Source organism: Aspergillus fischeri, genomic scaffold, assembly GCF_000149645.3.
Source record: "Aspergillus fischeri NRRL 181 1099437636249 genomic scaffold, whole genome shotgun sequence".
In the NCBI taxonomy this organism is placed as follows: domain Eukaryota; kingdom Fungi; phylum Ascomycota; class Eurotiomycetes; order Eurotiales; family Aspergillaceae; genus Aspergillus; species Aspergillus fischeri.
This window is the reverse complement of record NW_001509770.1, coordinates 1,643,004-1,664,333: the sequence shown is the minus strand read 5'-3', so window position 1 is coordinate 1,664,333 and position 21,330 is coordinate 1,643,004. Positions and strand designations below refer to the sequence as shown.

Sequence of the window (21,330 nt, the reverse complement as noted above, 5' to 3'; positions counted from 1 at the left end):
TATTCATTGTCCTAAGGGATGAAGCTTTGTGATCGCTTTCTGGATTGACTAAATTCACCTGTGGTCTAAAGAGACGGACTTTGAATACAACAAGGACATCCACAAATCTTCGCTGGAAAGCAGAATATATGCTATGAAAAAGGGTTAAGATGATCTAGAGCACATGGCAACCAAACAGGACTCCCCGATTAAGAATGATTAACGGGCAGGAGTCGACATCGACGGAAAAAAAAAAAAAAAAAAAAAAAAAAAATAATAATAATAATAATCTTTTTGCCCCCTTCCAGATACGCCTTTCATTTAGACAACTCACATTCGCTCTATGATATGACGAGTGCCCGTGTCGTGGTCAGATTCGATCCCGCGAGAGCACCACGGAGCGAGGAACTCGAAAAAAAGAGAAGGGAAGAAAGAAGAATAAGGATCTATGTACTGACGAACAGAGACTCTATTTGGCGGGAATCTTGGCAGGAGGGACACCGATGCCGTTGATGTTGCGGTAGAAAAGAACGTGCTGGCTTTCGCCCTTGGCGCCCTCGGTGGGCTCAACCCACTGGCAGGTGCGAGCGCTGGTCCAGAGGGCCTTGAAGAAACCAGTCCAGCCGGTGTGAGCCTCGCTGCGGTAGTGCGGTCCCATGACCTTCTGGATGGCCTCGCTGGCCTCATCAGCGTGGTAGAAGGGGATGGTGCTGACATAGTGGTGAAGAACGTGGGTCTCGATGATGCCGTGGAAAATGTGGCGACCAACGAAGCCGAAGTCACGGTCAATTGTAGCAGCAGCTCCACGAGTGAAATCCCAGGCCTCAGGCCGGTAGTGGGGGAGGGTGGGGTCGGTGTGCTGAAGGAAAGTGATGGCAACTATATTTGCAAGTCAGCAAAAACCTGTTCCATGCCGTGAAAGGTGGTGGACGAGAGGAACTTACCGAGCCAGTGGTTTACCCAGAGATAAGGAATGCCGTACCAGACAAGGAGGTTGAGCCAGCCATAGGTCGATCCGATATAGTAGAGGAGGCTTCCCACAAGGAAGAGACCGAGATCGCTCAGGACGATCAGCTTGGCATCCTTGGCCTCATACAGAGGGCTGGAAGGGTTGAAGTGGTTGACACCACCAAAGTAGCCGTTCCGCTTGCCCTTGCCGCGTCCCTCGGGCTGGCGCTCGTGGTTGTTGTGGCCGGTAACATTGGTCAAGAGGTACATGGGCCATCCGAACAGCTGCTGGAGAACGAGGTTGGTCGCGGTCAGGATGGGGGTCTCCTCCATCAATTCACTGAGCTCATGAACGGCACGGCCGATGCGAGAGGCATATTCTTCCCTGGTCTTGGGAACGAAGACCATATCGCGAGCAATGTTACCGGTGGCCTTGTGGTGCTTGCCGTGGGAGATCTTCCAGGAGAAGTAAGGGACGAGCAGAAGAGAGTGGCAGATCCATCCAACAGTGTCGTTCAAGACCTTGGAAGGAGAGAAAGCCTGGTGACCGCACTCGTGTGCCAGAACCCAAACACCGGTTCCGACCAGACCCTGAATGATGGTGTAAATGGCCCACAGGACGACGCGCACCGGCATGGAGGGCACGGTCTCGGGGGTGACATAGTTGTGGAAGACATAGAAGACAGTCGCAAGGATGGCCATGTCCCGGAAGACATAGTACAAACTCGTGACAGCCGAGCGTTGGTAGCAGTGAGCAGGGATGGCATCCCGGATCTGCTTGATGGTGTAATCGGGAATCTTGAACTCGTTACCATAGGTGTCGATCATCTTGCCGCTGGTGTTCTCGGCATCCGAAGCCATTGAGGAGAGCGACGTCGACGAAGGGGACTGACGAGGACTGTCGAAAGGAGAGTGAGAGACGGAGCTGGGGACGGAGGAGTCCGTGGTTGGGTTGCGATGCAGCGCAACGCGCTTGGGAAGAGCCGTCGAGGACATGTTGACAGGACCGAGCTGCTGGTGTAGACTGGGTTGGTACGAGGGACGAATACTGTCAACCGTGTCAGTCCATGCAAGAAAGTCGCATATGATCGGTGGCCAATATCAAGTCAATGGGAAGGTGAAATGATGGAAGACGTCAAGGACAAGTCTTGGAAGGACCGAGAGTACCTCCCTCGTCGACTTGACAAAAAAAGGTTATGTGAGGGACAAGTTCAAGCTACCACTCACCCAGTGAATCGGCTTCAGTGGAGGATTACAAAGTCTCGAAGCCTTTCTGACTTCTGTGGTGGAAGGCTGACAAGGTCAGAAGGATAAAGTGAATGATCTGGTCGTGAATTCCTCTGCACTCCTTTGGACAAAGCAAGAGGAGGTCAACAAGGAGACAAGGAGGAGGGAGACTGGCGGTTAAGAGAGCAGACCAGCAACAGAGGAGGAACAGAGGAGGGGGGCAATAAAGAAGATCACAGGGGATGAAATGGCCAAAGAAAAACAAACGGACCGAAATTTCAGAAGGCAAAAAAAAGAAAACGCGACGAGAACAACCTATTCCCGTGTCCCCAATTGATTTGACGATCTGATGGATTTTGGGATACCTATTTAGGTGGTAGACATTCAATTTGATAAAGCCCTTCCATGGGTTTGGGTTGGTATTGGGGGGTAATTCTCAAGTGGAGAGCATTGACTACCACGGTAATTTTGACCATATCCTTGAAGAACGATTGGCCGGTGAGCTCTTTGAGCACGGGTAACCCCTGTCATACCAATGCAGGTTTTGACATTTTTTCAATTCTGGATTTTCTTTACTTTGAAAATCTGTAAAATTCGCCCCAGACGGCGACCTGGGTTTTGAGAATGTGATGATCATGGATTCAAGTAAGGTGGTATCTAGCCCACCAAAGCTGGACGCATTCATCAGCAGTCAGCACTCGGCTAACCAGTCTGTCAAGTCTAGTCCTGTGCAGATCGCCGGAATGGCCCATATATTTCTTGCTTCGGTTCTCCCGAGGCAGCATTGGCCATGATTGGCGTAAGGAGTACTCCGTAGCTGCATTTGAGTTCAGCTCGCTCTTGAACTGCAGTTTGCATATGAACATGCGAGTTCTGCAGCTCAGGTGGGATTGAATGCGCCACTTGTCTCTATCTCAAGTTACGAATGATACCTAGACTACTCCGCAAGTCATCGACAGATGACAGACTCTACTATCTACTATCTACCTTCTCACCAATCAACGTTGAGGCATTATCGGCGTCCGATAGGTGTTCCGAATCAGGCCACCTTGAGCTTGAGCCGTGGTCTCTGGCTAAATCAATTCTAGAGTCTATACTCCCTAGTCTACCTAGGCCTTATTTTCTGTAAGCGATGTTCAGCCACAGCTGAATGGAAATGGGTTCTATGAGATTACCATGTGGCAGACATGGGGGGCAAAGGGAAAAATACTAGTGGCATTCCGGACCAGGTACAGATACCGGGGTGGCGTCTCACCGCCTTTTGAAAACCCAATCGTACATGTTAGTGATGATCCACTGCCGGCCAAAGGGAATTGGCTTCTCAACAGTCTTGGCGTGCACGAATCCGTATCATTGCCTTATAGTGCCAGCTCAGGAAGGAGAGATCTTCTCCGAGGTATCATATGCAATTCTCCAACGGAGTAAGTATGGAGAAAGTGTCTGCGGCTTTGCCTGCGGATGTGTTGACACTTGACTCCTTGTTCTTACTTGGACGGCATTATTTAAATACTCCGTAGCGACAACTGACTTGTAAATCGTGGGGTCGGAGATGATTCGGAGTATAGGTAATAGATCCATACCAGTTCCCCATTGACCTTCTAGAACATCTCCAAGTTTGACACCGACTCCAGAGACCAAGATTTCGCGAACATCATCCCATCTCAATAGCATGTGAAACTCATCCTCACTCTCACATGAGTGGGATTGAAACGCCATGAACGCCCTTGCTCAGACTTACTGCTAGAAACAATGTAGCATCCTCCATGTTGAACCGAGCTTACTTGATGCAAGCGATGGCTTACATAATGCACAAAACAGATCAACCTCAGTCTCACCAATAGCAACCGGCCTAGACCCGTCAAGGTTTAATGTCGATCGTACTAAGGCGCGGCTAGCTTATAGGGCCTTGCTAGTGGTCACTGGTCTACTCCGGACAATTGCAGGCGTCAGGTTTATTCTGTAGATACATTCTTCCTTTCGACCTTTGTAAGATTCGTGATCGAGGCAATGCATGTGATGCAGACCTTGCTTACTATGGTAATATCATAGTAGATCACGCTCCGATCTTCTCGGAAAGCTCAACAGGTCAGTAAGGAATGCCACGACATGCCCTCTATCGATTTCTCATGAATAGGCAGTCTCAATGCTGGCATTGAATACCTCATCACTATGCAATGGACTTCTCTGAAAAAGATAGACCAAATCTGTACGGAGTACGGAGTAATCACCAGAGATCTCGGGTTTGATTTCTCATTCTTCGTCGTTGCGTCCGGAGGAAGTCGCAGTAAACTGTTGGGGCGGAGCCATTTTGTTGAGGATGGGATGACCCGGTGGTGGGTCTGTCTGACTTGCCAACAGCCAAAACTAGAATTTCTTGTGAAGAGGTTAAAAAAATACAATAATCAATTAACTAAAAGCGGATGCTTAGTCACCAGTGGCCTTCTGTGTATTTTTCGTCCTTTGCAAATTTGGCCCTACTATGGATATTGAACTGGTGCACAGCCATTTGTCTATCTATACTTTCATCTTGATATCTCCATGCTGGGATCGCTAGGTTACACAGTTACAACATCATTAACATCATCATGCATGTACCTCATTTCGACTCTCTGAATTTATCAACCACGAGCCCCCATGCCCTCCCCCTGCTGGGCTGAGACTGACTGTCGTCTGCCGTAGATCAGGGAGCACCAACACAGTCTCTCCATGATTGCGGTAATCGATCTCGCTCGGGATCTGTCGTCGCTGCAGGGATGGCGCACCACCCGCAGCTGGATTTCCCGGTTGGCTCGTCGTCGCCGTAGAGGGTGGCGCCGCGGGGACGTAACTTTTGATCTCCAGCCCCGGAAGGAGGAGATGGCCCGCTTTTTGGGGGAGTAGCATGACGGCAAATGTTTGTGTTTTGTTCTCAGACGCGACAAAGTTTCCTCGTCTGCGTCCTCCAACGAGCCACAGTTCCGGGTTGGCATGAATCTCGTAGGAAAACTCCAGCGTACCCCCCGCGTTCTCGCGAGTCTCAGGCGAGCTCCATCTCCGTGTATGACGTAGAACGAGTTCGGCCGCAATCATCTGACCGACGGCCGCGTGTCTCGGCTGATCAGCGAGATTCTTGAGTCGCAATTCCGCGGTGTGCAGTACTTGGATCTCGGGTATGTCAACAGGGATCACGATTCGACGACTGAGTATCGTTGGCTGTTTGGGTAGCGAAATGATGGGATTGTTCTGGTCGGATGTTAGTCGGCACTCACATCGAGTCATATTGGATAAACTGCACTCACCTGGTGCCATGTCATGAGCCATGCTTTTAAACCGTCGACTGGCTCCTTGAGTGCACCGAGCAGTCCATCCCATCCAACATTCGCATATGACAGCGTCCTCAGCTCGCGGATGAGCCCGACCACTTCCATGTCTGCAGTTGACAGTTGCGTGCGGAACGCTTGCACAATATGAGATGTGAGCAAGGTGGTATACTGGCGGAAATCACTGTCGCCAATACTGCTCTTGAACCTCGATTCGACCGCGTCCAGACATTCGTCGTCCACACAAGTAAACTCGACACTGAGGCGGAGAGAGCGTCTTGAACCTGGTGAAGTAACACTATCCTTTCGCTGCTGGATTCTGTATAATAAGGACGCTGGCTGCTTTGGAAATACGTCCATTGCCACGGAGTCCTTCACGTGCGACTGAACCTCGTAGACATCGGAGCTGGGGATACTGCATTTTAGAATTCGAAGGGGGATCATCATCGCTGGACTGACGGTAAATCGAGAGAAAAGAACTTGGTCCTTGAAGATGTCTTGCACGTTGACGCTGATCGGTAGAGCGGAAACAATGTTATGAAGAGAACTGTAAGAGAAGCGACCGCTCTCCGTCTCGTAGGAGACCTCTGCCCTTGTGGACAGCATCGGATGAACCTCTTCGACCGTATAAGGAATACGAAGCCGCAGTATGGACTGCGGTTCCAACTGCGTAATCCCAATGTTCCCAGACTCGCTATTTGTGGAGATGGTGACACTTCCTTCCACCACCTCTGCCTCTGCTACCCTCAGTCGAAGACCAGCCGTGGCAGGCCGTACGCGAATCGTGCCAGTCTTGACGTTATTGCGCCCGCTGTAGAGCTCCAGCTCGAGCGTCCGCATTTGCTCCAAATTGACTACATGAGGAGATGTGATCTTGGCCTGCAATCCCTCGGGTCGTGGGAAGCAGTAGACATAGGGCCGACTATCGACCTCTTCGGCGTCGAGCACCTCCCTAAAGCCTACAGGAAGGGCCGGGTGCGTTCCGCCGGCTAGTGTGAAGAGGATGTTGCCAGCTCGCAGTTCCAGGCGGTCCACAAAGTACTTTCCTTGCAAAGTAGCCTTCCATGAGTTCAGTAAATGTAAGAAGTTTCGATGGGTCGAAAAGGCTTACCGTAGAGTCAACGAGAACCTTCGTGGGCGACGACTTGATAATCGCCTTAGTGGCAGTTTCTATCCAGTGCTCGTTGCTATGCGGTCCGCTCGCACTGACAAGCCGCACCTTCATCGAATCAATCTCGATTCGTTTTCCTAGTAAAAACCGCAGGCTAAGTTGCATCTGAAATCCATCCTTGTCACCGTAATGAATGATGATCGGTTTCACCTCCAAGTCTGCAAAGAAGTCGGCGAAAGGAGCCGAGACTTCCTTTTGAAGCGTGCCAGAGGCTTCGAAGAGTTTCTCCACGTACCGGGAAACCGGGCTCTGTTCCGTAAAGATGGAAGAAGCGTCGAGCGTCTTCTCCCGCGCAGTCAAACCCGAGTGCGCGTGCACGGCGAATTTGGCAAGAAGCCGCAACATCGTTCGTACGTACTCCTCGCTTCGTTTCAGCTCTTCGAGACATCTGGCATACATTTCGAGCATGATTCCTTCCAGTAAAATCCAATTCTTGGTCCCGTAGAATGGGATGATTTGGTGGAAATATGAGGCCGCCGCGGTGTAATCATTCTGTCGATAACGTAGAAGAGCCATGTCGGCGAGAGCCGTCTGGGCTGAATATGTGCGGTTCGCCATAACATAGTGCCGATACACCAAGTCCGTAAGCTGCTCGTAATGAGAGCGGAAAGTCTTTCTCGATCGCAGAGCAGTCCTTAGCTCAAGAAGATCAATTCCAAAAAGAGGATTCGAAACCAGAGACTCTCCCTTCGGCTTCTCGTCCGGCTTCTCTTCCGTCTCACCATCTAAGGAAACTTCGGTCATCTCGTCCTCGCCTTGACCTTGGTCGTCGAAAAGTAGCCCCAGATCCTTCCACTTCTCGTTCCAACCACATCTGCAAGCGATTTCTTCCAAAAGGCGTCGTGCGAGCGAAAAGAGTTCCCCTCTCCCACTGGCTAATTGCTCGGAACCGGTCTTTGGGATAAAGGAAGGTATAGGCTTCTGTGATTCGTGGTCTGGGCGAGCGGTATTGGCAAGAGTATCTGGGAGCGGAATACCGTGGCTGTTAGAACGGCCAGGGCGAGTTGTGACTGGAGACATCAATGAGCTAGAGCGTCTGGGGACCTCGGGCTTGGGTTCCGGGGTGCTGGTGGCCACCACAGCCTTGCTCATAGCATGAAGGGAAGGTTCAGGCAATGTGAGCTTCGGTGTGTATGTCTGAACCAAGACCTGGCTTGCTGCAGCATAGGCCCAGGACGATACCAGGTTGTTTATGAGGTCCGTCTTGGACGGATGATCCACATCAGCCAAGCCGGATTCGAGGTCGACTCTCAGCGTACGTGCGGCGAGGGTAATAAAATCGGCGGCTCTCTCACAAAGCTCGGAGAGAAGCATCAAATCTTCGGGTTTCTTATCCCCCTTCCCTTTCTGGCTTGCGCCGGCCTCTGTCGCAACCAAGGACGGCGCTCTTGCGGCTCTCAGGAGCAAGGTCAGCTGCCGGGAGAAGACATATGTGCGGAAATCAAATATCGAGATATCGCTGGCGAGAATCATCTCCCGGTAAGGCTTTCGATTTGAATCTAGCGGAAAGTCCTCGGGGTCAATTTCTCCAACAGCGACCGACTTCTCGGCGTCATCCACATCAGAGGGCGCCGAGCCCGCCTCCTCCAAAGCGGCCTTAGCTTTCTCCTGCCAGTCCTTGCTGACAGTCAAGAAAGCACCTCCATGCTGATCACCGGTACCCTGAAGCTGCTCGTGAATTGCCGTATCCAACCCCACAGAGAGCTCATCGTACCCGACCAGCGCATCCTCGAACAAACCCACATTCTCGAAGCCCCTCGCAAGCCCCTCCTTGAGTATAAAGAACGTGCAGAAATTCCAACCGGGCAGACTCCGCTGCGAGTCTTTCTCCTTGATATCCTCCTCATACTGCGCCACGCGGAGATCAAAAGACGCCAGAATGGCATTCTTCATCTTCTCCACTAAGTCCTCCACCTGATCCGCCAGCTCAGCCGGCCGCTGCGTGCTCCCTGGCCGGGGCAAACGCAACTGCGCCACCCGGTCAACAGCCGACTTGGATGACGCATTGAAATCCGCCTTGATCTTCTCGAGGACGGTCGTGGTGCTCCGGCCCCATTTCGACGCCGGCGCGGCCTTCTCCGTGCCGTCGCCGTCTTGCACCACGTGCACGATCAACCACTCAAACGCATCGTGCTTCTCCTGATTGCTTGCTGCCGAGGCGCCGGCCTGCGGCGTCGACGCGTGGGCCTTGATCCAGTCCCGCAGGGCCTTGCGAGCGGTTGCCTTGTAGGTGTCGTTGTCATCGCAGCGGAGGAGGTAGATTTTCAAGTACGGTGTTTGACGCAGACCAGGGATCTGATGGCGTCGGTGAGCCACCGGGGCACTCCTGGAGGTATCGCTCGACGGCTTGCGCTCGTCTGTCTCAAGCTGGGCTGGAACGAAGCCGATGCGGAGCGACTCGATAGATCGAACGGGGCGGGTGGGCGATTTCCAGTGGAGGTTCTTGAGTGGGAGCTTATCTTCGATGACGGGTTCAACGAGTGGAAACAGTCCCGACGGATCGGTATACTCGACTGTAGGACATTCAAAATGTAACTTGTCAGTTAAAAGTGCGTGGTCAACTCCGGCGGAGGGTTGGTTACTCGTCCCGACATACCGGTAACACTGCTCGAGCTTGCCTGTGATGAAGTCTCCATATTTCCCGAGCGCTATTCGGGACGTGACACAAGGAACCTTAGTGACATTCCGCTCTAGAGGACCAATTTCAACAATGAGCGGCAAGGTAGGTACCTTAGCACTGGTGTACGCTTCATTCAGGAGGCACTATCCAGGTGTCTGTTCCTCTGGCGGGAAGGCGGTCGAGCCTCTCCGCATACTAGGTACATCTCTTGGCATTGTTCATACGGAGAAGACACTCGATGGCCCTCGCATTTCAAATGACAAAACAGACTACTGACTAGTGTTCTATCAGCGCCAACTGTAACTATACAAATTTTGCCTTGAAGACCCTAAGCATACGTAGGCTCATTTTTCGTAGGCTCATTTTCGTCCCATATCGTGGCTCGAAGTTCTCAATACAAAAGTACATCTGTACATCTTAATGGGCTCAAATTACATACAAACGTCAGGTATAGAGAGTGGAAGAATTAAGGCAAAGGAGGAGCTGTCATATCCCGTCATGATGCAAAAGTATCGGCAAAATAAGGAAGTAAAAGGAAAAGGAAAGACATGTCCATAGTGCCGCCCGCTCGCAAACAACGCCCTGGCTCAAAGGGACTCGAGGAAGATGATAGGAAACAAAAAGTAGGAAAACGCCAAGGTCTAAGAGCCAACGTCCAGCGCGCCCCGCATATAGCGCGTCTTCACAAATCCATAGATGTCTGACGCACCTTGCCAGATGCCTGGAACGTAACTTCGCATCCATGCGCAAATAACCAGAAGCAGAAGAGGAAGCTAAGAAAAGTCAGTAACGGCGCAGACAATGCGGAAAGGGATTAACAGTCACTCACCCAAATGAAATAGAGATTTCGATCGCTACCCAAACCCTTCATCCTGCGAGCTTGCTGCTCTCTAAGATGCTTCTGTTGCTCGCGGGAAATCAATTTGGAGCCGATTCGGATGTCTTTGATGTCATCGTTATCCTGTTCGCTAGATTCTGCCACCGAAGTGCTGGTCTGTGACTCGAAATGCTGATCCACGGCCGCCTCAGCTGCCGCCCTTAGCAATGTTGCCTTCTTCACTTGCGATGCCTCTTCCTCGTTCTGACGGTCTTGGCCTGGGTACAGCTCCTCGTAAGAAGGCGGCTCAGTCGCACTGGGTGCGGAATTGCCCGTCAAGAGGTCCCACCAGCCGTCCTTCGAGGACCAGGATGTGGTTGGCCGATGAGGAACAAGATTTGTAATACGGCGCATCATCGGATGAGCCTGATAATCGGGCAAAGCAGGCATTGGCGGCAGAGCAGGAAGATTCGGGAAGGCATTCGCGACGCTCTGCTGGAATTGATTTATTTGAGCCTGAAGCTGGTTCCGCCAGGCCACCAGAGCTGCCGGAGGGGAGAACGGGCGTGCCTCTTGGGCCGCTGTTGCCTGCTCAGGCGAGGGTAGCGGACCGGGCACATCTTGGTGAACGCTCGACCGTCGAGATATAGTAAAGTCCACTTGGTCATCTGGAACATCCTCCTCATCATCGGAGTCGTAGACCGCCGGATCAAGTGATCCTGATACAGACGACGATTCCCAGAGAGAGTGAAGGGAAGCAGAACTGCTATGCCTGCGTCGCGACGAGGTTACCGATCCAACGCTACGGGAGCGGTTGTGCCGAGCAGGAATCAGTGCAGCCTGGTGGGCTGGAAGAGTTGTGGCCAGGTCGGCCGGAGTGAAACCCCTGATGCTGCGAGCATTGACGTCCGCACCAGCCAAACGCAGCCTGTTCACAATATGCGCATGACCATGCAAGGCGGCCAGGTGCATGGGCGTGTTTCCGATATTGTCCTGCACCTCCGGGTTCGCTCCTCGGGCGAGCAGTCCGGCAACGAAACGAGTCAGGCCTAAGGACGAGGCGAAATGAAGCAGAGTTTGCCCGGTCGCGCAGCGCGAGTTATACTTCGGCGGCCGCGGGTTGTCGTCAAGGTCGATGAATTCGAGATACGTCAACATCTTCGAGTCCAGATCGCTCAGTTCGCCCTGAGACTCTAGGCCAGGGACCTGTCGCTGATGGCCGCCAGAACCGGCGGAAAAGTCTTTCTGAAGGTTGAAAACAGCCTTGGGGTCGCTACCCATGATCTGCTGAGCAGTCTGGAACGCATCTGCCTGGTTGCCCAGCTTCTGTCCCAGAATGCCAAGTGCAAGGCGATACATCTGGAGCTCTCTGTCGTCAACATACCGGAAGAATTGCTGCTGCTTGGGCATCAGAGGTTGAGCCGGCTGCATTTGACCGAATGTCGGATGCTCATGCTTGAACACGACAGCCACCATGCCAGGCTGGAGGGCTGGCGGAGTCAAGCAATTTAGGCACTTATCGCCCCAGAACGTCGTCGTTGTGGCCAGGGTATCACCAAAGACAACCTCCATACCAGGGTAGAAACCACTTCCTAACAGCGTCACTTCTGTGCCTCCAGTGATGGAGCCTTCTGCTGGGACAACCTTGTGAATGACAGAAGGCAACCGGTTACCAGCATTTGTGAGAGGAGGCCAAGCGGGAGTGGAGGTGCTTGAGCCTAATGAGAGGTTGAGGGACTGATCTTGGAAACCGTGACGCGCTGAATTACCAGGCGTTCCAGGGCGGCTAGGCTGAGCCGAGTTTGGCGCCGACATCAACTGCTGCTGAATGAATGTATCCAAGCTGGTTTGGGTCGCGCTGGGATTGAAGAAAGGATTGTTGTCTCCGTTATTGGGCGTTGGTGGCCGGTTGGCGAACTGACCCGACATGGCGGACGACGTCACAAACGGCCTCTCCGCCGGGGAAGCAAATCCACGCGCCGAATTGAAAGGAGCGTCGTTTCCTAAGACTCCTGAATTGGACCCACCCGCAGATGACTGTCCGTTCTCAAGCTTGGTCATGGTCAATTCTGACGGAAGGCGGCCGGAGTTGCTGTGTTTCCGTCGCTTGGTCATGGGTCCTGGGAAGTCGTTCGGCGAAGTCTGTCGCGAAAGACTGCGAGGCGTTTGCGAGCTTGCGGTGGCGTTCTTCTGGCCGTTCTGGCCATTCTGAGCGGCGACGGCGAAGGAGCCTGTCGGCATCTGATACTGCGAGTTGAACCGTTGCTGAAGACCCTGTAGATCTGTAGTCGAGGATGATCGGAACGACTGGGCTGGCGACTTCGCGGTCTCGACGGGAGGGCCTGACGGAAAGACGCCTACTCCGGGCAATTGTGTCCCATCAGGGAGAGATGGAGAAGGGCCCGGGGCGGGAGGAGCCGGGGGAGCGTGCGTCTTGTGATCATCCGTGATCATGATGGAGTTTGTGATTGCCTGGGCAATGACATTATCCATATGGTCTTTGACTGTGAAAATGACCTGAAAACCGAGCTTCTCGTTCTGGTGCCTGCAGTAGCATGCAATTCGCATCGGAAGCTCGACTTGCATTGCTCCAGCGGGAATAACTGGCGCAGGGGCATCAGTGTAGCCTGGCATGGCATGCTTGGAGGGCTCCGCCCAATCTTTGATCTCGTTGGTGTTAAAGACGATCACTCGCTTCTCCTCGTCCTTTTGAAACAACTCGTCCTCCTCCGGTTTTCTCTGTTTCTTTCTGAAGGCGCGCTTCCGTTCACGCTGTATGCATCCAGCGCAGATTTTCACCTCCCCGCCGTCCAAGGGCTTGTCATCTTCTGGCAACTCTTCCGTGGCATTCGGGCTAGAGCTCGAGGTGCGGTACCGCGTCTCGCCCCTTGCTCGTGCAAATGCCTTCCTCAGTTTCGTCTGATCCTGCATCGCGCTAGTGCAGACAAGGCTCGTATGCAGTTGCAAGGTATCAGCCGAACGATCAGCAGACGGAGGAGCAAGGAATTTCGGCTTCGAGATGGTGTGGGTAGGCAGTCGTAATTTCTTGACGCCGGAGGGCATTGGATAGAGAGTCAGCCGGATGGGAATTTGTGTTTCTACGCGGGATTTTAGTGAAGTGGGATGAACGGTGAGGACATGACGCTGAGTCGCTTCCGCCTTCATATTGTTCTGATGGGGAGACGGCGCAAAGTTGATGCCGAAAGGAAACCCGTTCGACGCAAAGTTGAAGTTTCCGTTCAGTGGAGATCCGCCGTTCATGTTGATGCCGCCAAAACTTTCCTCCAAAAGCGACGACGGTGACTGTCCCGCCCATTGGCTTGATGACGACCTACTTTGACTGGGCATTTTGCCCACTGTGAAAGGAGAGGCCGAATGGCGAAATTGCTACGAGGAGAATTAGCAAGGGGACGAGGAAGAATGAGAGTCTGAGTACATACCGGAGAAGCTGATTGCCTCGAGGTGGAATGGGACGTCCCCCGCATTTGCGACTTGAGTCGCTTCTGGATTTTTGGCTGAGCGGTCGAGTCAGTCTTCAGGGCACTGGGGCTACTGGCTGCGCTTTCAAAATCGAAAGCGGCGTCCATCGCCTTGTTGCTGGTTTCGAGGTCGGTTTCGACGGCGAAGACACCCTCCATGGTCGGCAAGGAAGGGTCAAAACCAAACATCGATGTCTCCTCCTTCATTGAACCGAGCTCCGAGTTGATCCAATCTTCAGTTGCGTAGCCAAATGGCATTATGTTGGCGTGATCGCTATGAGTAACGGAAGTGGTCGAGGCCACGGAGGTGTTGCGACCGTGATTCCGCGGAGAATCGGACGAAGAACTGGGACTCGAGTTATCCAGAGATTCGGCAGGGGAGTCTGAAGCAACGATCTTGGGTTGCCTCAGCGCATCGTGTTCCTGAAAGTGTCTCTTTATGGAGAGTTCTGAGGGCGACAAACACACAGATTCCGAGTCGGTGACCGTGCGGGAGGAGTGGGAACGGGCAAAGAGATCGTCGAAATCCTGGCCAGCGGCCTCGTTCATCTGTAGTCTCGTAGAGTCGAGAAAACTTAAATCGGTATCTTGATAGGGATTTTCCATCTCATCATCGACGACAATAGGATCCAGGGAGGGAAATATGGGAGATGAGGCAGCCTCCACAGGTCCCATCATTGAGTTCCAGGATTACGGAGCGGGAAGCCAAGTGGCCACTGTCGAATACGCCCAGATCTTCGCGCGTGCTTCCAAGATCAAGGTGCAAAACTCGAAGATCGAAGTTCAAGGGATGGCACGAGGATCTTTAAGATCCGACCGCAAAACTCGTCTCACTCGGCGCAATCGAACTCCCTAACAGTACCGTCTCCAATCCATCGAAACGAATCACAATATGGGATCAAGAAGGAGCGACCAAATCTGTTATTGTAAGATAACCACTAGATGGCCCTTCTCAAATGTTGATCGTGCCCGCTGCGGCGTACGGAATTGAGAGGCGCGGTAATAGCACCCGATCGGTTTCTTGTTGAGGGTGTGGAAAAGGGAGGGAAAAACTGGAGCGGCGACCGTCTCTGGGGACGAAGGGAGTTTGAAGAGAGGAGATGGTCTAAAGAATTCCCACAGTGACAAGAGAAAGAAAGTGTAACAACAGTCTGACTGAGAAACAACACTGAAAGCAGAGAACGCCCCCAAGTAGATTAGGTAGGTAGTTGATGATAAGGACGATTCATCGCAGAGGAAAGGGGGTTGGTTGAGACCGTAGCGTATTCTACCTGGTCATAGTCGTCGGGTCTATCTGTCTCCTTCCCGTATTATTCGGAACTGGCAAAAAATCTGCCAGCCAGAAAAATCAGGCAACCATTCTAATAGGTGACTCTTATGGATACGCTAGTCCTTTTCTGGGTTGGTCAGTCTTTAGGCTACCAGATTATCATTGGTCTTGGCTCCGACTTTGTCTTCTCTCACTTCCTTCACACATATAAACTATTGAGGCTGTCGCTTCAGACTTTGGCTTCCATAGGAGATGATCTCATTTAAAGCCTTCAGTACTTCTCTTTCTTGTATCTCAGGTAGTTCCTTGAATGTATGCATCGACAGTAGGGGGTTTATGAGCGGGTTAGCGCGGGACGCATATCATGCATTCCTCCTGGATAGTTAGTCACCTCCAGTGACCGTGCGTTCTGGGCGAAGCGTACTCCGTACGGAGTACTGAGCATAGACTACAGATGAGGTAGATACAAAAGAGCTGTCAGTACTATCGCAACTCGCAATTCTCTAGTCTGGCACCAACCAGAAAAGGTCAGGGGAATTGCTTTATGGAAAGACCATGACAGAGACAAATCGACCTAGACTTCTCCCGCATTGCTAGCAATGTTATCAGGTCATCATTTGTTCCTTGCCGAGAAACGTAGGACAGGTATTGGACGACTTCCACCAGTCTGATCGGCATGCATTGCCTGCCTGATATCCTAGCCATCCAAGCCAAGATCTAGGACCAACCTGGTCGTGTTGCACTTAGATACTATCCAATAGCATATCGTCCGGTGCGTCCTAAATACTATCTGCGATATGGCGGCCCTAGGTGGGTTCCCTCGGATAGGTAATTTGCCAATGAATGCCCTCGGATTCGATATACACACAGCGGCAGGGGTGATCGACTACTTATATTTCGCACTGTGGGAGCCATGTGCCTTTGGTGTCATGGCTCAATGAAGCGTGACTTTTCTATAGTGAATGGTGGACAGAAGAGTTTGGATTCCAGTCCGAATTGTGGAATATATTTCTCTTATCCTTCCTACCCACTCGACTTTGCGCTTGCGAAATGGGAACTCCAAATCCCTTGGAAGAGCAATATTTCTATTATCTACTAACTCGCCCTAGTCAGATTGCCATTTTTGACTTTCCTTATCAAAACAGCCCCAGATTGGTCCACCCTCAAGTCGATGAATGTATATATTCTGGAATTCATGCCTTGACACTGCGTATTTCCCAAAGTAGTTCATCAGAAGACGTATATCATTATCCATCCCGCCATACTAAGATGTTCTACCTCATCCATGATTCTTCAATCGGACAGCGTGTAAAGAGATAATCTAGCGAAACGAAGTCCGTCTTGATCGTCGTTGTGCTCTGATGTTTCTAATAGGTCATAGCCGAGGCAGATCGGTTCAGAGACGTCCTGTAACGGTTTGGTCGTGCGTATAACACCTGAAAACAGGGTGCACAGAGAAGCACAAGCATGACGATTTCACAGCCCATTTGTCCGATCAATAAATCGTCGAGGTCACTTGGCTGTATCTAAAATGACGCCATGTCTTCGGTTCATCGAACCCCTCTTTTCTGATCGGCGAAATGATCATAGGAGCAGGCACATGCGAGCTATAGTTAGCTGTGCGCGCACTTGCAATGTGAAATAGACGGTCCTTCTCGGGTGGTAGAAGAATAAAACTCTCAAGCTCGCGGTGCTCCCGAGCAGTATGCTGCCCTACGCCTCGGAAGCAGATGTCCACGAGGCCTACAACACTCTACAGGCGACCTTCCAGTCCCGCCACACCTAGGAGCTCGCGTGAAGAAAATGGCAAATCAAGTAGCTTTGGCGGCTTGTGGGGGATAATAAGGGCCGGATCATCGAGGCTGTAGAGGAAGGTCTCGACCGACTGCATACGAGACGTCCTTCACTGAGGTCATGGCCATTCGGACGGACATCGTGAGATTCTGCTGGCTGATCTGATTCCCTAGTACATGGATCCTAGTACCATTCGAGTCGTTAGAAAACGACTACGCTGATGGAACGCAAGCTTGATCGCATCTGTCCCATTCTGATCGCAACTACCTAAGAAGCCGTCGGCAATTAGAAGGTTCGTAAGCTGATCAAGGCCCTGAGGTCGCTGATGCGGAGTATCCGCGGTATAGTCTACCTCGAGCCAGGCCATCTTCGTATTCAGTCAAGATAAGGAGCCCGACAATGGTAGCTCCATATACCCTGCAATGATCTGGAATCATCGCTGAGTTTTAAGCTAATTGCCCTAGTCATTTCCTCACCATATCCAGTGGCGTCACGGCGAACGGAGTCATCACCCATGCCGCAGTCCCGTAGGCCCACTCGGCAGCATTGGGGACTTGTATACTACAATGGCGAGCACAGCTTCAAAGCGTATACTCACTTCCAAGTCATCGCAAGGCCATTGCCTTCATATTCCAAGATTGCACCACTCTTGCTGCCAGTGTATTCAGTAGATCGAGTCATACATGCGTCCGTCCGAAGCAGTCTGGGAATCCGGAGAGGTTAGTCTCTGGAGGACGAGAGGCGCGTTGCTACAAGAAGCTTTGTAGCCAAGAACCCAGTTCGTCTTCTCAGGAGTTTGGCATGTCTGGCGATTGTGGGATTAACCGAATATCAGATGAACCGCCAATTCAGCATTCTTCATAGTGTGGAGGCAGTAATGGACTCTATTCCAGTCAGTTCTTAAATTCTGAGACATAGTTGCATCGACTTCCATTTCAGGCACATGGTGATTGAATCCCTGCTACGGATATACAACCGCGGGTCGATTGATATTGCCCTTGTGAATGCTCCTCCTTTCGCCTGTAATCCATTTTAAGCAATAAAATGCTGCACATCCTGGGCTGTAGGGATTTTTGTTGAATCTCTTTCTTGCATCAGTATGACAAGAATGGTGATGGGTGCTTTTCCTATTGTTTCCTCTACGAATTGATTTCTTCAATGAACTGTCGTCAAGACCTGTCACATGTTAGGCAAATCCTCGCAAGTGGTTTCCATTTGATTGACAAGAAGCATCTGCCTTTCCCCGCCCGCTTTGACGAAGAGGATGCAGTATCCCTTGGGTTATAAGATAGCCCCACTTTTTGAAAGAGGCGCTGCCTGTCAGGAACTTAGGGGGCGAATAATTGAAAAGAGAGCGAGAGCCCAGAGCCTCAGACGCTGGATAGAAATTGACACGGAGCAGACTCGGTCAGAAAATCCAAGGCACTAAACCGCTTTTATGCGTGCGGTTGATTCAGGGCTCAGGAGAAGGCAGAGCGGGCCAGCGGCAACCCGAAGCATTCGGGCGTTTCAGACCACAGCACCGGCACCACCTGAACAAGGAAAGCCTCATTTCCAGCCAAGTAGGTGTCTTACCTTCGAATGATCTGTGCAGCGTATATTGATCCTCAGCCCAGCCCCCTGCACCAATAAGTGCAGATTGCAGCTCTCGGCAGAAAGAGTGACGTTGTCAGTAACGAACACTGGCGCTTCAGGAAATGACAAGGAGATGGCCCTATTGCTGGTATGGTCTGATATAGAGGGTTTGGCGGCTAAATACCGGTAAATGAAGAACCGGGGCCCCGTTCGCCAGACATGGCCTATCTGATACATGGGATGGCCAGACGTATCTGGATGGATCGGTTCATTAACTTGGTACGCAGTAGAACTCACTCCATCGCTGCCCAGCCGGAGCGTTTGGCAGTACTCCGTAGAGTACTCTGTATTGAGTCGCCCTCAGCTCATTCATTTCCACAAGATTCAATCGCCAGTTTATGGCTTTGTCATCACTCACCTGTGACCGCACAGCGTCAACAGAACTAGTCTGACTGCTTCAATCTGCCTTCTTCTTCTGGTCTCCATCAGCTTGACATATAGGAATAGAAGTCCATGTGGATCGCGGAGCATAGCCGATTCGTTCATGGAAGAGGACGGGTACCTGAGTCGGTGTCAGAAGTAAATGGACCTTCCATTGAGGCGCCAGCGATTAATGCAATACAACAAGCATTCTCGTATCAATGAATATGATAGATCCACCAGGTCCTAAAACCATTTCAATAACGGTTTCCTGACACGGTAGAATGGAGACAGAGTGGGGAAACGTTGAGCTAATGAATAAAGAAAAGCAGGATGAAACTCGGATTGTCACAAGAGACATGTCCACTATTCCCAAGCAGGAAGTGCTATATTAACCCCCTGATGCAGCTTCAACGCCAACGTATTCGTCGACCACCGCAGACATGACTCGTTCTCATTAATCTCTGACTCGGTGGCTCTATCTCGACTTTTCTCCACCTATCAGATAATTCTGAATTTGAATCGAAACAGGAGCCCTACCAAGCAATCTAGTGATGTCCACACCGTAAGGAGTAGATACCTGCGATGGACCTTACAGAACTGGCTTCATTTCAAATTTGGATAGCTGTTCGGCGCTTTAACCGGGTCTAGATAGCTTCTTCAAGCTTGCTGGAGATATAAGAACCGTGTTCGTTGCGATGGGGGACAGCTTTCTTCTGTTCTTCTTCCCATCAGCACTCCTTTCTCACGGTCTCAGCACCTTCCATTCTCTCATTTTGTTCTATCGACTTCATTGACTGAAGTCCTATTTTCGTCATTCTTTCTCTCGTCTCTCGTTCGATTCGAACCTAAGATTACGCTGTGCGTTGATCGTTTGGACAATAGTACAAAACCTACAACATGTCTGTCTCTAAGATTGCAGCTGTTCTTCTCAGCTCGGCCGCTCTGGTTGCTGGTCACGGATTCGTGTCGGGTGCCGTTGTTGATGGCAAATACTACACTGGATACCTCGTCAACCAATACCCTTACATGAGCAGCCCTCCTGAGAGCATCGGTTGGTCTGAAACCGCTACCGATCTGGGTTTCGTCGACGGTAGCGGCTACTCTAGCGGCGACATCATCTGCCACAAGAGTGCTAAGAATGGTGCCATCTCTGCCGAGATCAAGGCCGGTGGAAAGGTTGAATTCCAATGGACTGAATGGCCTGAATCTCACCACGGACCGGTATGTCTTCGTAAGACATCCATGGAATAATCGGTTAGGGTATTAACTTAGTACAGGTCATTACCTACATGGCCAACTGCAATGGTGATTGCGCCTCAGTTGACAAGACCAGTCTGGAATTCTTCAAGATTGATGAGAGTGGTCTGATCAGTGACTCTAATGTTCCTGGCACCTGGGCCTCCGACAACCTAATCGCCAACAACAACAGCTGGACGGTGACTGTTCCCAGCTCCATCGCCGCTGGTAACTATGTCATGCGTCACGAAATCATTGCCCTCCACTCCGCTGGAAACCAGAACGGTGCCCAGAACTACCCTCAGTGCATCAACCTTAAGGTCACCGGTGGTGGCAGCGACAAGCCTGCAGGTACCCTCGGCACTGCGCTCTACAAGAACACTGACGCCGGCATCCTTGTCAATATCTACCAGAGCCTGAGCTCCTATGACATTCCTGGTCCCGCTCTCTACTCTGGCGCTTCTTCTGGCAGCTCCAACAGCGGTGGTTCCGCCTCGTCTAGCGCCGCTGCTCCTTCTGCCACCATCACTCAGACCTCTACTGCAGTCCAGACTAGCTCTGCGACTGTTTACCAGCCCTCCACTACCACCGAGGCTGTCACCGTCACCAGCACTCCTGCCCAGCAGAGCTACGTCCAGGCTCCTACCGCCACCCCTAGCTCCACTGCCGGCAGCTCCAGCTCCAGCGGCACTCTTCCCAGCGGCAGCAGCCTCACCGAGTACTTCAACTCCCTCAGCGCCGAGGAGTTCCTGAAGGTCCTTAAGGAGACCTTCTCTTGGCTGGTTACGGAGAAGGTGCACGCTCGTGATCTCTCTGCCTAGATCAAAGCACTTCGAACGAATCGACAAGCCCTTCCCTGCACATTTAACTTTCGTGCATCGCACCTCTGACGAGTTTTCTTTTTCAAACATACATATATGGGATCGGGTATCCTTTTTGTACTTTAGAAGCAACAAAACCATTGGAGCTCTTGCTCTATGCTGATCATTCTTTGCTCTTGTTTTACATCTGTATCACTAAAAGTAGAATGCTTGTAAAGTACATCTACTCGGGTTACTAGCTCTGTTGAACATTGGTGTTCTAACCTGTTATTCTCCAACGGCCTTAAATGTCCCTTCAATTAACTTCACTGTAGGCTATTTCATATATTTATCATCTTCCACAGAAAACACAGGGGGCCTTATCGTTCTATATGTATAAGAAACCATGATTCCCCTTACCTGACATCTCTCCTTCATCTACTTCTCTCCAAGACAACTGCGTCAAACATGGAGTAGCAAATGGAGAGATTGCTCTTGGCTTGCTGTTCCCCGTCTTCATTCTAGGCCACAGTTTAGATAGTACATCTCTGTCTCCATTAACAGTTACCAGGATCCCGGGGCTAGGTTAATTGCTAATGCTCCAGTGCAATAGGCCTGGACGGCGACCATTTAAATGATCTTGAATTCCTGATCCTTGAGTTGAAAGTGGTCGTTTGGAAATTTTTGCAAAG

At 51.4% G+C, this 21,330-nt stretch overlaps 4 protein-coding genes across 4 annotated transcripts, besides 3 other annotated features; 1 reads left to right on the top strand and 3 right to left on the bottom strand.

Moving 5' to 3' along the window:
* Window positions 1–225: 225 nt before the first annotated feature.
* Window positions 226–253: a microsatellite.
* Window positions 227–253: a microsatellite.
* A 195-nt stretch (window positions 254–448) lies between these two features.
* On the bottom strand, window positions 449–1,923 carry NFIA_013020 (oleate delta-12 desaturase odeA; the record flags this gene model as incomplete). The annotated part of the gene is made up of 2 exons (XM_001264509.1): window positions 449–858; window positions 924–1,923. The coding sequence occupies 2 exons, from the start codon at window positions 1,921–1,923 to the stop codon at window positions 449–451; spliced, it is 1,410 nt and encodes a 469-aa protein (XP_001264510.1).
* Window positions 1,924–4,737: 2,814 nt separating this feature from the next.
* NFIA_013010 (putative TMEM1 family protein) lies at window positions 4,738–9,260 on the bottom strand (the record flags this gene model as incomplete). The annotated part of the gene is made up of 4 exons (XM_001264508.1): window positions 4,738–5,376; window positions 5,433–6,512; window positions 6,565–9,137; window positions 9,221–9,260. The coding sequence occupies 4 exons, from the start codon at window positions 9,258–9,260 to the stop codon at window positions 4,738–4,740; spliced, it is 4,332 nt and encodes a 1,443-aa protein (XP_001264509.1).
* A 322-nt stretch (window positions 9,261–9,582) lies between these two features.
* Window positions 9,583–9,610: a microsatellite.
* Window positions 9,611–9,730: 120 nt separating this feature from the next.
* Window positions 9,731–14,218, bottom strand: NFIA_013000 (putative membrane-tethered transcription factor (SPT23); the record flags this gene model as incomplete). Its single annotated transcript, XM_001264507.1, has 3 exons — window positions 9,731–10,017; window positions 10,070–13,448; window positions 13,502–14,218. 3 exons carry the CDS (start codon window positions 14,216–14,218, stop codon window positions 9,731–9,733), a joined length of 4,383 nt encoding a protein of 1,460 aa, XP_001264508.1.
* A 5,281-nt stretch (window positions 14,219–19,499) lies between these two features.
* Window positions 19,500–20,659, top strand: NFIA_012990 (lytic polysaccharide monooxygenase auxiliary activity family 9 protein; the record flags this gene model as incomplete). Its single annotated transcript, XM_001264506.1, has 2 exons — window positions 19,500–19,823; window positions 19,880–20,659. The coding sequence occupies 2 exons, from the start codon at window positions 19,500–19,502 to the stop codon at window positions 20,657–20,659; spliced, it is 1,104 nt and encodes a 367-aa protein (XP_001264507.1).
* Window positions 20,660–21,330: the final 671 nt, after the last annotated feature.